This window comes from Rhamphochromis longiceps, linkage group LG3, assembly GCF_057381845.1.
Source record: "Rhamphochromis longiceps isolate RC_006_pf linkage group LG3, R_longiceps_female_GT1.1, whole genome shotgun sequence".
Lineage (NCBI taxonomy): Eukaryota > Metazoa > Chordata > Actinopteri > Cichliformes > Cichlidae > Rhamphochromis > Rhamphochromis longiceps.
This window is the reverse complement of record NC_140559.1, coordinates 41,831,458-41,848,054: the sequence shown is the minus strand read 5'-3', so window position 1 is coordinate 41,848,054 and position 16,597 is coordinate 41,831,458. Positions and strand designations below refer to the sequence as shown.

Here is a 16,597-nt window from a genome sequence, read left to right as displayed (position 1 = left end):
TAATTCGTTAATACAATGAATGAAAATATGTTATTTAAAATGTTTATAGAAACTATGAAGCAGTTTTAAGAAGTAAAGCACAATTATTGATGTACTGATAAAATACATTTATGCAGGTGTTACACTGTGTGTTCATTAATTAATTAATCCATTCATTCATTAATGAAACAGTTTAAATTGATGTTAGGCAATGAATGATCTAGCTAAGAAAGACAACAAATTTAATTTGGATGTTCAGACACACACGGCCCTGACTCAGTGAGTGTCAGAGGAATGAATCCTAAAATTTGGAAATCAGTCACAGTTTTTGTACCTATATCCTTTATTTTTCTTTCTCAAAGAATTTATTTTAAGAGCTAAAAAAGTATATCTAAAAATTCAGAGGGAAAAAAAAAATCATTGTTGATGTAAGACATTTTAAAAACACTTTGTTTTTCATAATGCTACTAAACAAACTCAAAATCACATATTATTCACTTCTGAGGAAATTGCAAATATTTAAGAACCCAATCTTTAGAGTCCAATTGAAGTAAGCTTTGTTTATTATGCATTAACAAATAATGACATGGTTTTTCAAAATATGGTTTGAATAGCATTGTTGAAATGCTCATATTTTTGGTGTAAATTGTCAGAAAGACCAGAAGTGACCACGTATATATGTTGCACTGTCTCAACATCAACAGTGATCTGTGCTTCTTTAAATATGTCCTTCCCATTCAAAGGTGCTTCAGCAGTTTTTCCTTCAGAGTGATTATTTTTATGGCTGCTCAGTTGATAGTAAGTTAGATCAGCAAACAGTGACAGCGTTGACTGAGAGTGGGAAGGAAAAACTCCCTTTAACAGGATGAAACCTTTTAGCAGAACCAGACTCAGGGAGGGGCAGCCATCTGCCTCCCCGCAGCTAAGAAAAATACATCAGTTTATAGAAAATATTTTAACAGTGTGACAGTAATTTGAAAAGAAAAACAAACTACAATATCTCTTAAAATACAACAGTGAAGCCATACAATAAACCTGAACAGAACCGATACAAATATTAATCATTTTATAACCACCCCCAAAGCCAGATTTACACAGGATACAACATACTCAAGTACCCTTTTGCACCAGAGGTAGTACTGTGAAATCACTGCTCAATCATAATGTTAAACTTCTACCTTCATCTGCTTGCATGGTTGCATTGCTCCAATTGTGACTTGGGGTGTTTTCACACCTGCGCCGTTTAATCTATTTAAATCAAACATGGGTTAGTTTTCCTCCTTGGTATGGTTCGATTGTCCAGGTGTGAACAGTAATTGTACTTGGTGTGGACCAAAACAATGCCTATTTGGTCTTACTTTGATTGGCATGGCCAGGCTCTGGCAGATGGTCTCGGTACAGTTCCAAAACCCCACAGCGGTTTGTTTATGCTGTGGACGTGATCCAACCCCAACTAACAGGTGTATGTTACAAGTTTGAACTAAAGAAAGAAACTCCTGTAGCCGTGTAGACTTTGTATTCTCAATCCACGGAGGTGCTGTAGATGTACAAAGATCTCTACAGAGTAGCAGCTCGCTGGAAAATGAATATAAATTTTCAGTTTTCTCTCCCAGCACTTTCTTCTTGTATTTAAAGTAGAAAGCTCAGGTCATAAAGGTACTTTATGTAATTACCCTTTAAAGTATTTAAATACAAACTTTACTGCAGGGGACAGACTTTTACTATGTGGATTTGTTGCAATCTCAGAAAATTGATTCAGATCCAGATCAGATCCACTTCTTTGGATTTTGTTACCTGGAATTTTCGGCATTTGTGTGTCAAAATTTTCAAATCTGTGTTTCTCTTTAAATATTAATATTTCCTTTTAACCAGCCTGATCTGTTTGTCTCCTTGTCAGGCTTTAAATTTCTTCCAGGCCACTGTGAGAAATAAAAATGTAAGAATGTGTTCTTAAATGAAGCTTTCACTGATTCGCTGCACCATCTAGGGGTACAAAGTGGTATTACATAAAAAATTCAACATGTTTCTGGTTCTACCTCATTATTGCAATCTGTTAATAATCTCAGTTAAGTTTGGAAGATTTTTAGATATTTTTAGACCAAGGGCTTTACAATAAGCACCTTCAAAGCTACTTTATGGTGAATTAAAGTAAAGCTGCACCTTAGAACACACATGCATCAACACTACAATGAGCGGGTTGAGGGAGGTTTGGAGTCTTCTCCCACCCCCATTCTCTGCGGCCTGCTGGAGCGGGAGGGCTAGGTGGAGTTGGCCGTCCGACTGCGGTCTGGAGTGTGGGGCCTCCCTGCTGCTACGGAGTCGGGGTGGTCTGCCTCTCCCCACCGCAGGGAAAAGGGTAACACCACCTGGGTCTGGGTGCAGTTCCCCCCTCCAGGGGCAAGGGTACCTAGACCTGGTTTGTAGAGTACGCTTGGGGAGTGTGATCGTGTGTACAGCCTCTCTTTATGTCTGTCTCCACGTTGGTTGAGTGTGGAGTGAGTGCATATGAGAGCATGAGGGGGGGAATGGATGTTTGTGTCTGTGTGTGCCTGTATGTCTGTGTCTATATGTCAGGTTGGGTATCAGACGCCACCTCTCTGGGGACACCTCAGGCCCTCCAAGGTTTGGAGGCCTATCTCCACTTACCACCACTTCCCCTGCCGGTGGCGGACTCCCTCAGGTGTCGGTGTGTTGGTGGTTCTTTGTGTCTGGGGATGGGCGTCCAGGTACACACCGGCTCACTCCTTGGCGGCCGCTTATCGGGGCCTGGAGCCTGGGGCTCGCTCGGGCCCCTTCGGGGATGGGGTGCCCCCGGCCTCTCGGCCTGGGGCTCGGTCACTCAGGCACAGCTGGGGGCCGGCGGAGCTCACGGGCGCGTCACTGCAACTCCCCCTGGCTTCTGCTCCGCGGCTGCTGAGTGACCCCTCATCTGGGACTCTCCTCAGCTCTTACTGGGACAGTGGCGCGGCTGCCCCTCTGTTGGTCTTCCATGGTTTCTTGTGTTCTGGGGGCCTCTGGATGTCTGGAGTTTTGATCTCCTCCATACCTGCTTCACACCCTGGAGGACGGGGCTGTGGCCCCCCCACACTCCCTAGCAGATCGTTACATGGAGAAACCTTTGGAATACAAGCACGCTGATCCACACAGGTATGCACACGGGTGTTCACTGCTCGTAGACCCAAATTACACCTTTCTTGGCTGCTACTTCGAAGCACATCTGTCCTGCGTGCTGCACAACAACATTGAATATTTAGTATTTACTGCTGTTTACACTTAGCTAGATTAATGCGATGGTGTTGTGTTTAGTATGTTGCTTTGTTTCTTCTTTTTTTTTGTCTTTTTTTGCTTGTTTTCTATTCTTCTCTCAACAGGTGATCCAGGAGATTTTTATTTTTTTTCTCCCCCCCTTTCTCTCTGTCCCTCTCCCCTTCTGTTTTTCCTTTCCTTCCTCTTTCTTTCTCCCTTTCCTATCTCTCACTCATGTCTGTCCCGTCTGTAACATCTGTAAATAAAATATAATAAATAATAAAAACAAAGATCGACCAAATGGACCAATACGGCAATGCCACGATGATCCATTTGGCAAAGTAAATCCATTGGGTATCCTTGTTGGTCTTCAGACAACAATTCTGATGGCTAAAGAACCAAATGGGACAGGCGGAAAAAAAAAAAAAAAAAAGAATTAAAGTAAAGCTGCGATGCTGTGTCTTCTTAAGTAGAGACTTAAAGGTGCGCATCACATTATAAATTGAAATGTCCCATATGTGAAACTTTTAGCCTGCAATTACAACAATAATAAAAAAAAAAATCTCATCAGGATGTTTGGGTATCCTCTGTTGTGTTGTTTTAATTTTTATGTGTGTGTCTTTTAAAGTCTGAACTGTAACATCACAGTTTGGTTTTTGTCCCACTCAATCACCTGACATGTTGTCGTCCCTCAGAGGATGCTGTGTTTCTGGATGATGAGATGGAGAGGGAGGAGTGTGATGACCGAGATGGGGATCATCTATCATGGTTTCTATGATGACATTGCTGAGACTGACTGGAACTATGGACAGGTCAGAGAAAACCAGACTGAGGCTCTTCAGGACTTATTTACCAGTTGTCTTGTGACTGACCTGAGGGTTTTTATGCCTAGTTCAGGGGTCGGCAACCTGCGGCTCCGGAGCCGCATGCGGCTCTTTAGTCCTTATAGTGTGGCTCCGCGTGGTTTGGGAAAATAAATTAGAAGTATTTAGCTGAAGTGTATTTTATTTATGTTAGTTCTTTTTTAACTTGTAGTTCTAGAAATATAAAAATACAATTATATTCTATTATTTTTTCATCGCTCAAAATAAGCGTTATACCCGCCGAAACAACATGCATTTATCGAGACTTTCAACCCCAGGTAGGCCAGTTATGGATCTTCGGATCCACATTATGTCAGCAGCTATTCTCCTCCCTGAACTATGTTAAAAACAAACACCGCTCACGCCTCACAGATGACAGCTTACAGTCCTGCGTAAAGATGAAAGCCCTGATTTGCAGACGCTGTGCGCAGAGGTTCAGGAGCAGAAGTCCCATTGTAAACATATCACGGCAGACCTGACGATGTTTCCATGAACACGCGTTACAGCTTCTCTTTATTGACCACTTTTCACACACGGTTGCTGTACGCATACAGCCGGCTGTAGCTTTTCAGCTCACAGCCCGACACACACCAACAACAGCATAGAGAGCACAGACGTTAAGGCGGCGAGGCGTGATTGCGGGTGCCGCTCAGGTGCGTCCGCCTCCCCTGCAGCAGCGCTTCAGACCACGCCCCGCCACACACATTAACCAGGTAAAATACATATTTAGGCAGAATTTTGCAAATATCAATTTTCTTTTTTTTTTTTTGCAGCATAGTGCTTTTTTTCCAATTATTTTTTAAAAGTCAGGTCAAGGCTCCAAAAGCCCAAAGGTGATATAAGGCTGGCGGCTCACCACAGTTTCTGTTTGCTACATGGATCATTTTAGTTCAGCTGGGTGTCTTTCCTTTTGTTATATTTCTTTAAGAGTTCAAAATGTGTTCATTACATAAATAACATGTAAGTTTCTCTGTAGCACTTCATGGATTTCATAAGCAACACACCTTAGTCGTTCACACAAAGCATAAAAGTAAAAAACAATATATACAGTGTTATCTTCATTTTAGATGTCAAAAAGTATTTGCGGCTCCCAGTGTTTTCTTTTGCTTGGAAACCGGGTCCAAATGGCTCTTTGGGTGTAAAAGGTTGCTGACCCCTGGCCTAGTTCAACGTGTTCATTTCCCATTTAGAGTAAGATAGACAATAACAAAGGTGTAAATTAGAGCTCGTGTCCCTGAGATTCTCAGTCAGGTCCAACACTGTCTTGGTATGGTCTGGTTTTATTAAAATAAATAAATAAATAAATAAATAAAATATAAACTAAGATAACTGCCAAAATCCTCAGCTTGGGGGTTTAAACAGGAAGTCTGCTGTTGATTACCCACCTCTAATTTCTCAAGAATGGACCATTGTCAGTCAGTAAATCTTTATTAGGGTATTGTGCCATGTTCTCAGATTAATTAGATGTATTCAAAGCACTTTACACTTGGCAAGGTGAAGATGTAAGAAGATCAACCAAATAAAAGATTAAAACCTGCATAATTGTGTAACATGTTTCCAGTGTTTATGTACATATATGTAACTTTTAATTTCATTTGAAGCAGCTGCTGTTTAGCTAGGTCGGTGACAGTGACAATTCAATTTGTAACTTTTATATTATTCATAATTGATTTGTCAGACACTTTCATTTATAAACAGTGGAAAACACTTTTCCTTTACTCTCACTTGAATGTGATGAGGTAATCAGGGTACGCTTGGTTGTCATGAAACACAACATACATGCTGGGGTTATCCATTTTGTCTACCACACTGTCATAGCGGTCATGAGGCTGCTGGGTGTTTCGAGGTGGAGGCACCTTCATGGTAGCTTGGCCCTGAGCGAAGACACCTGTGAGGACTCGGGCGACGAACATTAACTGAGAACCATCAGCAGCTGGTTTGGAGTAGGTGGGTTGAGCCGAGTAGTTGGCATTTACAGCAAAGTAGGTCCCAAGACCGTATGCAGTTGCTGAGGGTGAAAAGAGAAAAGGAAATTAACAACAGATGATTGTATTTACACTGTAGTGACACAGAACTAGTTACTAGTTCACTAACCCTGCCTTTGTTACAAGTACTGTTTATTTCATATCTTTCACCAGGTGTTCAAGATTTTAACCATGCAGTGGATTGCAGCATGTTTTATTAGTGCATACAGGAACATAAAAACATGTCTTTAAGAAATCAAGTGCCGTTACTCTACTAGGCCTCGTTTTTATTGTTAACTCAGTGTCCCTGGGTCTTGTCCCTTGTGTTATGAATAAATCTTTTTTTTTTTTTTGGTACCGGTACTGGTTTTATTTTGTTGTACATATCTGCAACACCTTAAAGGCCGGTCCGTGAAAATTCTGTTGGACATAAACTGATCCATGGTGCAAAAACGGTTGGGGACCGCTGCTCTTCAGGTCCCACCACAACATTTGACTTTGGGCTATTGTAGCACTTTTCTTGTCTTCTTTTAGCCATTTTTTATTGTCCTATTGACCCAGCATTGTATAATTTTGAGCATTTGACTTTCTAGAACAGAGACGTTCATTGTTGACTGAATGACTCTAAGGTGCAAAATCGTTTAACGCATTTGGCTGTTAACTCATGGGCTGCTGATTTCAGACGACCCAGGGATGTAGTCTCTATGCTTAGAAGTCAAGCACTATTCTATTTTCACAGAGTTCTAGATATCTACCAAAGCAGGTGGAGGCATAATCATCCAGAGAAGAGCTGCTTTATAACAAGCTTTAAAACTCTAAAACCATAAAGAACACCAATCTTTCCATTAAGGAATATAAAGAATATAAGAAGTAAAGAACCATTTATAACACAAAGTTTTGGTTCAGTAAATGTGGACTCTATAAAAAGATTATTACCATTTTGTCCAGCAAAGCTCCTGTTGAATCCAGTTTTCACTATGGAGTCGCAATTTTCCTGGGTCGTCCCGTGGTACAGAAGTTTCTCCCCTGCTCCTCCCTCCTGTGCGTTCTTATCAGAAATGTGCTTCCTCTGTGCTTCATAGGTGCGCCGCAGGTGAACGTTCTGCAAACGCTCAATCTGACATGAGAGAAGAAGGACAAAGGATTAAAGAGCTGCCTAACAAGATAATCCAGGATATTAATTACATCTGAGGGGTAGTTCAAAGTATGTCATCATAGTGATGGCATAGTTTCAATGGTGGATTGAAAGTAAAATCCTCCTAAAATCCCAAATGAATGCTGAAATAAATAAACACAATTTAATTAAATGAATCATCTTTTAAAAGAGGAAATGAATTTATTTGTAAAATGTGACATTGACTGATTTGGAATTAAATTTTAATATTATTTTATTCTTCCCTTTTCTATATAAATGTGTTTTGTTACTGATAAAAGAAGTTTTCATATCACTGAATGTGGGAGTGAAGCTGTGGAACAGACTTAGTGAGGAACTCAAACACTAAGTCTGTTCCACAGTTTGTCTCCGTTTCTCGTCATGTTGTCAGTCTTCATGTCCTACTGCCATGTACCCCCCATGTGCAGTTTACTTCATGTTGCCACGCTGCTTAGTTACCATTCCAGGAGTTTTGTTTTGTACTTTCAGTTTGTAGTTCTCAGCAATAAAGCTGCATAAGTTCATGTTTCGTCTCTGGAGTGCTGCATTTGGGTCCAACCTCTGCTTGCCACACAGCCAGACCTTGACAAACCCCCTTTTAACATGTTGTTACTGATTATGATTATTTAGTGTTAAGCCCCAATAGCAAAAACAACCATAACAATACGTGGACGCATAAGCAAAATCATGTTTTCGATGACATTGCCATTGCAGGATTTTGTTTTTTGCTAATAGTCAAAAAACAAAACAAAAAAAGCCAAAGAATTGAATAAACAACTGTTATATTTAGTGAATCAAAATAAATAAACTGTTCTATTGACTAAAGAAGAATAAAGTAGCGACAAAGCAGCATTCATATTATAAGACAGGTAATATAAATAGAAACTGAAATGTTCCCTTACACAAAGGACAGCCACCCACCTTCATCACAGTTTTGGCAACAGTTCGTTTGAAGGCCTCCTTCACTGCCCGATACTCTGCAGAGGAAGGCTCCAGTGTAACGACCTTCAAGCTCTCATTAGCAGCCATGCTGTCCCAGTACAGAGGGTAAGTAAAGTCTGAAAGAGACAAGCATATATAGCATATACCACATGAGAAGACACCTAGAGCCTATGTTGAGTTTTATTTTGCTATTTACTGCAAATCTTTAATGAAGCACGTAAAAAGAAAAAAAGATTTTAATAGTATCATGAATGAATACAACCAAAACTTGCAATGGAGCCCGTCTGACAATATTATAACACTCCTGTTAAATCAACATGATCCAACCTTATCAGCTGATCTAGGATTTTCATACTTTTTGTTTAAAAGTGAACAGTTTATTGTTGCTTTCATGTTTCACAATGACTTTTGCAACCTTCTTTACTACAAGTAGTTTTTTAGTTTCTTTCTTCTCACCTCTCAGATTCTCAAGTCGCTTTAGCTTCATCGCCTGTCTGCTCAGTTGCTGTGTGGCCATCATTGTCTGTAGATTAACCTCCCATACGAGTCCCTGTGCGTCTTTTATTCCTTCTGTTAATTCGTTGTTTTCCAGTTGGTGATTGGCTGTTCTGGGAAGTCTTTCCCAGTTTCCGTTATGTGCCAGGATGCACCAAACAACTCGGAGGTACAAATCCTCCTCCACCCTGACTCTCACCTCATTAGCAAGACCCATTAACTGACACTGATTCATTTTCTGCATCACGCGGGTGACCCCGTCTTTCAACCCACTCACTGTTAGAGAGCCAGACTGATCAGTTTGCATGAATAAACCCTCAGACTCCACCAGCTCCTTCAGCTCCATCATGCCGTCCTGGTCGAGGGGTTCCAGTTCCTCCTTTAAGAAGGTGTTACTGGAGCACTGTGTGTGATATTGATGCTTCAGCTTTTCCATGGCATCATCAACGTCTTTTTTGGAAAGACCCAGGAACGTGAAGACAGACTGCTGACTTGTAGAGCTGATTTGGAGACTGCTGAGGTATGCACTCACAGAATGAGGAGGCTGTTGTTGCTGTACTTGAACTGGAAGTACTGGAAGTACTGGAAGTACTAGAACAAATCAGTAAAAAATTTCAGTAAAATAAATTTGTAATCAGTTTTTATTTTCAAATTCGTTTTAAAATTCAATTGCACATAAGATGTCAGTTTGTGAATATTTCTGTCACCTCTGTTGATGACAGCTGAGGAATACATCTGCATCGCTTTCTCTTTAAAAGCCAAGAAGACATCGATCTTAATCAGGGTGAGACGGATGTTGGTGAGGCTGTTCATAGATGATGCAGAAGCCTTGATCCCTTGAAGAATGGCTCCTGCTACAATCGCAGGATTCAACCCTCCAGCTCCTGAAAAAACACCACTTGCATTTAGGTGTGTGTGTTTGTGTTTCACAACAAACTGAATGAATAGAAATGCCCAAAAAAAATACTTACCAGCACAGATGGCAGGAATTGCCACTGAACTGTATTTATAGCATTCACAATAGGCAATGATATCACACACAAGTTGTTCAATGAGAGCTTGATCCTTTTCTCCACATACATGAAAAATAGCTTTACAGGGGAAGTTTCCAGACTGGGTCACATAAATTTCTCCTCGATTCACTTTTGCTGCACAGAAAGTGACACAGGAAGCATGAGTGAGAGTCAGATAAGTAAGATGAGAAGGTAAGTAGCAGCTTCTCTTTTTCTCACCTGCTTTCAGTTTAGCTTCCACCTCTGGTCCAGCTACAGTTAAGATGTCTTTGCATACTCCATCTGTAGATGACGAAAAATCAGAAAAATATATATTAAAGAACTTATAATCTGTCCGTGAAGGAAAGCTTGTGAAGCATACAGTGAGTCATCAACCCTATTTCCCCTAATCAATCTAAATGCATTTATGGGAAATGGTACTCACAGGTAAGTCAAAGGTTAATCCCTGCCAAACCTGCTTGGCTGGAGATCAAACATTTCTCATGCCAGGTTGACACCACAGGCAGTATACCAGTTCACCACGTCACCTCTGTTCCCTGCCAGGCTTTTATTGACTCACTTGTCTTTGTTATAGTTTGATCATCTGATTGCTTTCCATCGCCTGTGCCTCAGAGTTTTGGATTGCCATCCACTAAGACTAATGTGCATATTATGCGTAATATGCACTTTATTTCACTATGTGAAACTATAATCATGATAGGTATGAGATCCAAAATACAACAAATTATCTAGTGTTGCAGCTCCATATGCATCACAAAATGTCAAACTGTCAGTTATGCTCTTCATAAGTATATAGTGAGGTTTTTAGCTAATCCAAGAGGCTTGTTAATAATGCTAGATGAAAACTTCAAAGATTACAATCATATGGGTATCCCTATATCTGTGCAGATTTTCATGAAGAGCTGTTTTCCTTTGTCATCCATAGAGAGCTATGCTACCATTGTGGTTAAAAATAACTTCAAAGTTACATCATGGGCCTCCTGCTCACTCCGCCTTCCTGCCTTTATATGCATCCTCGGTTTCACCTACCAAGGTTAAAATTTTGGAAGTCTGTTGTGTTCACCACAGCATCTGTAGTCTCATTAGTGATGTCACCAAACACCACATGTAGTTTAACTCCACTTCCCACTGTTATGATGATGTCATCTAGGTCGCTGGTGAGGGACCTGAAGATTGCTGAGATGAAGAACACCACACATTAGATTTTGTCTGAAATTTATTCTGATACTGAGGGTGCTGATGAATATGGTAAAATATGACACAGGCTGAATGCTTTTTATCTGCTCACTATTCATTAATGTCACATAATAAAGACAGTCTGAGTAGTGCTAGTTTACCTTGGCCTCCCTGGTTCATATTTAAGCTGAGCTGTTTGTAGACATCGTGGTAGCACTGTAAATAAAAACACAAGAATAACAACATAAATAATTGATGTCTGGTCAGGACAGCCCTGTTCTTGTTTTTTAAAGTGTTTTATAAATAAAGTATGATATGCATATCAGATCAGGACATATCGATTGACACTGACCGCCTCAGAATCAGGGTAACCAGGTTTAATGACAATGTGGATGTTTGTAAGAGATCCAGAGGATGCAGATAATCCAAACTGGTGAATGACGTCAGTCAACACTTGAATAGCTTCTCTCAGTGGGTATTTTAAAACAATTCCTGGCCCAATGATTGGAATGGCCACTGAACCCAAATTCAGCTGTGCACAGAGCTCCAGACACCTCTTCAGACCGTTACCAAGAGCCTGCAAATCAAAAGTTACATATTTTAAACTATGTTTTCAAACTGTTGGATTGCACACTGCAACTAACAGAGCACACATGGAAAACAGTGAGGCTGCACAAAAAGTTCAATTTGGTTGTATAAGACTGCTCTTGCAGTTATCTGGTTGGTACATTAATGCTTTCGCTTTTCAATTAAATTAAGAAATATTTTATTGTATATTTTTTTGTCTCGATTCTACTTTTGCACATACACGTAGATATCATCTGATTATTCCAATTAATACTTTCATCTATGTACAGCTATAAAGTGGATTTCAATGGTTTTCTGAAGGTAAATTAAATATGAATTAGCACTTCTCCATCACCAGAAGTGTTAATGAAAGTCCTTAATTTTACCTGAACGCTCTTTCCTCTTACTCCGTCCCAAGGCAAGCACTCAATGAAGAAAATCCTGGAGCAGCCCAGAGATGGAGGTGCATCAACCAGCTGAACATCACCAGGGGCGAGGGCACAACTGGCTAAGACTGAATCAAACTTTAACTTTAATACATTCCCAGCTTTGGCCAACAAACTGTTGCCAATATTTGTAGAAGTCAGCTGCTTGTTGAGCATGGGGACCACCAGAACATCCGCCTGCAGAAATAATATTGAATAACATGAATGTTGATATTTTATTTTGAGACTATGGGAAATAGAATTGAATGGAAATAATCAAACCTGTTCATTTTCTAAACTGCTGAGTTTGATCTTCAGGTTTGTTCTGTTGATTGCAGAGTTTCCAACTGTGCTGTACATGCTGCTGCTGTAGCTGAGAGATCTAGGTGTGTCGCTGAGTCTGCTGGTGTTTCGTGGTCTTTGCACATTTGGGATGGCTGCAGTTTGTTTATCTCGGATAATGACGTGACAGGAGCTCTCTATCAGCTCTTTAGTCACTTTACCCTCTTCCTGGAAGTACTGCTGAGCCCCTGGTCCATCTAGAGTCAAAGTGTCTACTACAACACTGTCTAGAGTTGATGTTAGGGCCTCCTTGGCCTCCTGAACATGACATCGAGGACCAGACACAAACACACAAGGATTTGGAAAATGTGAGGCTTGTAAGGTCACCTTGGTCTGCTTCATGCCAATCAAGTCTAAGATTTTATTAAAACAGTCGACCATTTCAGGATGAAGCAGATTGATGGTTTCTTGAGTTGAAACTTGATTCAACTGGAAGTCATGAAGAACTTCATTGAGCTTGGCCACATTTTCACTGTAGCCCACCAGTTGGACGTTGGTTGTTGAGGTTCCCCTGGCGCCTGGCATGTAGCTGATGTCCACTCTGAACTCTCTACTGTTGGCCTCGTTCTTGGCTTTCATCAGAATTTCTTTCAACCTGTTGAGATCTATTGCACCCTGCAGCTGTACAGTGGTCACTTTAAGGTCTCTCATTACTGCTGCCTCGGCCTCATTCAGAGCATCAGAGGACAAACTGGACAGAACCACATCTGCACCCACCTCAAAGAAAACAGGGTTTCTGAGGCTCTGCTGGAAGCGAGTTTGGTATTTTGGGATGGCATCACTGGTCTTCATGAAGGTTAGCAGAGCTGTAGGGAACTTAACGCTCTTCTCCTTTACGTTCTTAATCAGTTCAACCAGTTTTGTAGCTCCTGACTGCACCTCTTTGTCAGGGCCCTCCAAAGTGATCATGGCACTACCTCTGATGATTGCAACCTCTGGACAATTAGCACGCATTTCTCGATTGAACTCTTCTTCTATGAGCTTGAAGTTCTTCTCCACAATTGGCACTTCCTTTTTGGTGGGTAGGCTTTTTTCCAGAATTGCAATCTTCTCCTTCATGGCATCAACCTCTCCTACAACCACAGCATAGCCACTCTCTGTGTAAACTTTGATATCATCTGTCTTAAAGGCCGAGTCCTGCAGTACTATTTTCACCTGTTTTGGCTCAAGCACATGATAGCAGAGGTAGGTCTCGGTGAGCCGAATGAAGACCTGATCCACTTGACACTCCCATTTCTCTGCAGCACCACCAAATCCTCCTCCTGGACCCTTGTCAACCTCCCCTCTAACCAAAACCTCCTCTTCATCAAAATTTAGCTCCACTGTGCAGCCGATTGAAGACAGTTGTTTTTCCAAAAATTTGTATGCTTTACAGTTGTCTCTCAGGAAAAACATCAGGAAAACATCTATCCTGAAAGTCTTCTCAAGACCCTTTATGTTTGGGTTTCTAGAGATCTGAAAGAAGGAAAGAAAAAAAATCTGTCAATTTATGATATACGATAGGCTACTTATTGTAAACAGTGGGAGTGTACCACATAGGCCTGGGCAGTAAGTCAAAAATGAATCACAACCGTCATTCAAAACCTCTAATTGACGTAATCTTTACCATGTCTGTTTTTTTTAAATTTCTTTTTACTTTAAATCTATTAATACTCCATCCAATATGTGCCATCTCTGCTATGTCCAGTCCGTTGCCCCAATTCACACTGTGTGACACTGTGTTAGAACAGAAATATGCTACAGGCCTGTTTCTAAAACAGTCTGGGTATTTGTGTATAATGTAAAGGAAAGCAGAATGCAATGATTGGTGAATAATTTAAAGGTTTTTTATCTGTGTGCTAGCAGAGTGCAGTCTCCATGGATTTCACAAAGAATTTAATATTTTGTTCACTCTGGCCACTATATTAGGTACACCTCTTTAAGCGTATTAATACATAAGGATAATCAGCCAATCACACGCAATTAACAATATAGACATGGTCAAGAGGATCTTCTGAAGTTCGAACTCAGCATCAGAATGAAAAATAAATTTGGGCTGCTTTGATTTATTTCTACTGGGATTTTCCTACACAACCATCTCTAGGGATTACAGAGAATGGACTGAAAAAGAGAAAATATCCAATTCTCTGCATGAAAACGTCTTCTTGATGTCAGAGGTCAGAGGAGAATGGCCAGACTGCTTCGAGTTTACTTCTTCCTGCATGTGTGTTCTTAATAAACTCTTCATCTGATTGCACTCTACTGGGGCCTCCATTGGTTTGTTTTTGTGCCACTTGTCGAATTCGGGACAGATTCATACAGTCCTATGTTGATAAAAAAACATTAAATTAATATCTGTTTATATGTTTTTGTTTTTGATTGTTATATCTGACTCTGACACTGTGTTAGAACAGAAATATACTACAACCCTGTTTCTAAAACGGACAGGATATTGTGCACAATGTAACTGAAAGTAGAATGCAATGACTGGTGATAATTTAGAACACAATATTATTTCATTTGTGTGCCAACGGGATGCAGTGTCAATGGATTCCACAAAGAATTTAATATTTTGTTGTATTTCAGATATATATATCTACTGGGATTTTCCTACACAACCATCTCCAGGGATTACAGAGAATGGAATGAAAAAGAGAAAATATCCAATTCTCTGCATGAAAACGTCTTCTTGATGTCAGAGGTCAGAGGATGGCCAGACTGCTTTGACTTGATAGGAAGGAAACATTAACTCAAATAACATCACAACATTATAATAAAAAATTAACTGCAAAGATTTAGAGCAGCACTGAAGTCTTCCCTGTTACTCTCAAGGTGTACCTAATAAAGTGTCCAGTGAGAGTGTTACCATCTGGCTTTTTATGACCTATGTTTTTAAAAACAGTATCTTTGATGGTATGGAGATGGAGTATCATACATGGCACTGGTTTCTTCCTTATCTACAAAGGCTTTAAATGCAAAATAGTGTATAAAGTTTTTGTATTTGTATCTACATACTGTGCCGTCTACATGATGTATTTTTCAGGGAAGGCTTTCTTATTTAAAAAATGCTGAACTAGACTGTATATTTACACTCTGTATTAACAGCAAGACTCAGAAGTGAAAGAAACCTGAGAACTGTCAGCCACTGAAAACACTGAGGCACAATGAAATGAAAGCTATAAAAAAGAGGGCCCAGCAAAAGTGGAGCAAACACATAGTTCTCTATATTTGTCCCTGACGTCAAATTTAATGATCGTGTATCTTTTTTTAAAAAAGGACTGTTTTACTATTTAAAATGTATTCTTTGCAGTACTTACAGTGTCTTTGAAATATTTTATAATCATCTGTTTTTTGTCAATATTGTCCTCAGCTGTCCAACTTCCCCCGGAGGCTAACTCATTCCTCTTAAACTAGTTTGGCCACATTATTCTGACACTCAGTTTTTACTGTAACCAAAAGTCATGTTTGAAAGAGCAGTAAACTGTACCAGTGATTGGCTTGTCGATGGCTGGTCAGAGGTCTGTGGTGAACTTGTCCGGCTCACGGTCAGCCGCACTTCTCCACTCGGAAGAGTGATGGTGTGAAACTTCCTCTGCAAAACTCTGTCTTGATCTGGAAAACATCCATAAACAGAGTCACTGAAACAGCCTGAATTTAAACACAAATCTAAAATTTTTTTTTTTACAAATGATCGACTGTCCTACCCTCTTTTAACTTGAAACAGATTTTATAAACTCTTCCTCCGAGTTTTTCAAGATTTCCGCAGTCGCCACCCCCGGAGTCTCGCCTTTTCTGAAAGTATCTCCTCACTTTCTCCTTCTCTCTGTCTGTAAAGTCAGTGGCTTCAAAAAACAGTGGATACGGATATTCATCCATTTTATCTGCAATTCTACACTAACATGAGAACTTTCAGCCCGTCTAACACTTGTTTGTGTCGCTCTGTCACGGCCTGTTTTTGTTTCACTTTCACTTTTAAAGTATCACATCCTGGTGTTTACACTCCCACACCCAGCAATGGAAAAAGTCCGCATTTAATTCTCAGGGGCTTTTCTCGTCTCACCTGCTCTGCAGGTACTTTAAAGGTGTGTCAGCTGTCAGAGTATAACTCTAAATTATATTTATGTCTTAATATGATTTTGAGAAAGACATTTTACCAGTAATTATGCTTACAACAAATTAGGGTTCCTATTTTATGCTTCATCTGATCTGCAAATATATTTCACATAAACCCATCCATCCATCCATCCATTCGTCCTCTTGCGCTTATCCCTATCTGGACGCACTGGAGCTGGAGCCTATCCCAGCTACCATAGGTCTGTAGAGGCGGGGCACACCCTGAACATACAGGAATCCCTTCGTGTAAAACCTTCCTTATATCCTGTAATATTACCACACCGACCCACTAGGTGTCATTATAGACCCAAAACTGTGTCAGTGCAGTGAAACGTAATAA

At 40.3% G+C, this 16,597-nt stretch overlaps 1 protein-coding gene across 2 annotated transcripts; it reads right to left on the bottom strand.

Annotated features, from left to right (window-relative positions):
• Window positions 1–5,505: 5,505 nt before the first annotated feature.
• On the bottom strand, window positions 5,506–16,096 carry LOC146674725 (protein mono-ADP-ribosyltransferase PARP14-like). 2 transcript variants are annotated; one of them, XM_085398196.1, is made up of 14 exons: window positions 15,849–16,096; window positions 15,632–15,756; window positions 12,106–13,620; window positions 11,785–12,021; window positions 11,184–11,408; window positions 10,993–11,047; window positions 10,685–10,831; window positions 9,875–9,937; window positions 9,614–9,790; window positions 9,350–9,526; window positions 8,604–9,233; window positions 8,127–8,263; window positions 6,989–7,169; window positions 5,506–6,096 (listed from the first exon to the last, which is right to left on the bottom strand). In XM_085398196.1, exons 1-14 carry the CDS (start codon window positions 16,018–16,020, stop codon window positions 5,810–5,812), a joined length of 4,128 nt encoding a protein of 1,375 aa, XP_085254322.1. In that variant the 5' UTR covers window positions 16,021–16,096; the 3' UTR covers window positions 5,506–5,809. The 2 variants fall into 2 exon arrangements, with proteins under 2 accessions (XP_085254322.1, XP_085254329.1); XM_085398203.1 differs by having other exon boundaries at window positions 6,989–7,154.
• Window positions 16,097–16,597: the final 501 nt, after the last annotated feature.

Bases quoted from the DNA above. Each gene is read 5' to 3' on its own strand.
- LOC146674725 (XM_085398196.1), bottom strand. From the start codon at position 16,020: ATGGATGAATATCCGTATCCACTGTTTTTTGAAGCCACTGACTTTACA. The intron at 10,832-10,992 runs GTAAACTAGCAC...TCTTCATCTCAG, and splicing joins TATGAACCAGGGAGGCCAAG to CAATCTTCAGGTCCCTCACC. The intron at 7,170-8,126 runs GTGGGTGGCTGT...CTCTCATGTCAG, and splicing joins TTGCCAAAACTGTGATGAAG to ATTGAGCGTTTGCAGAACGT.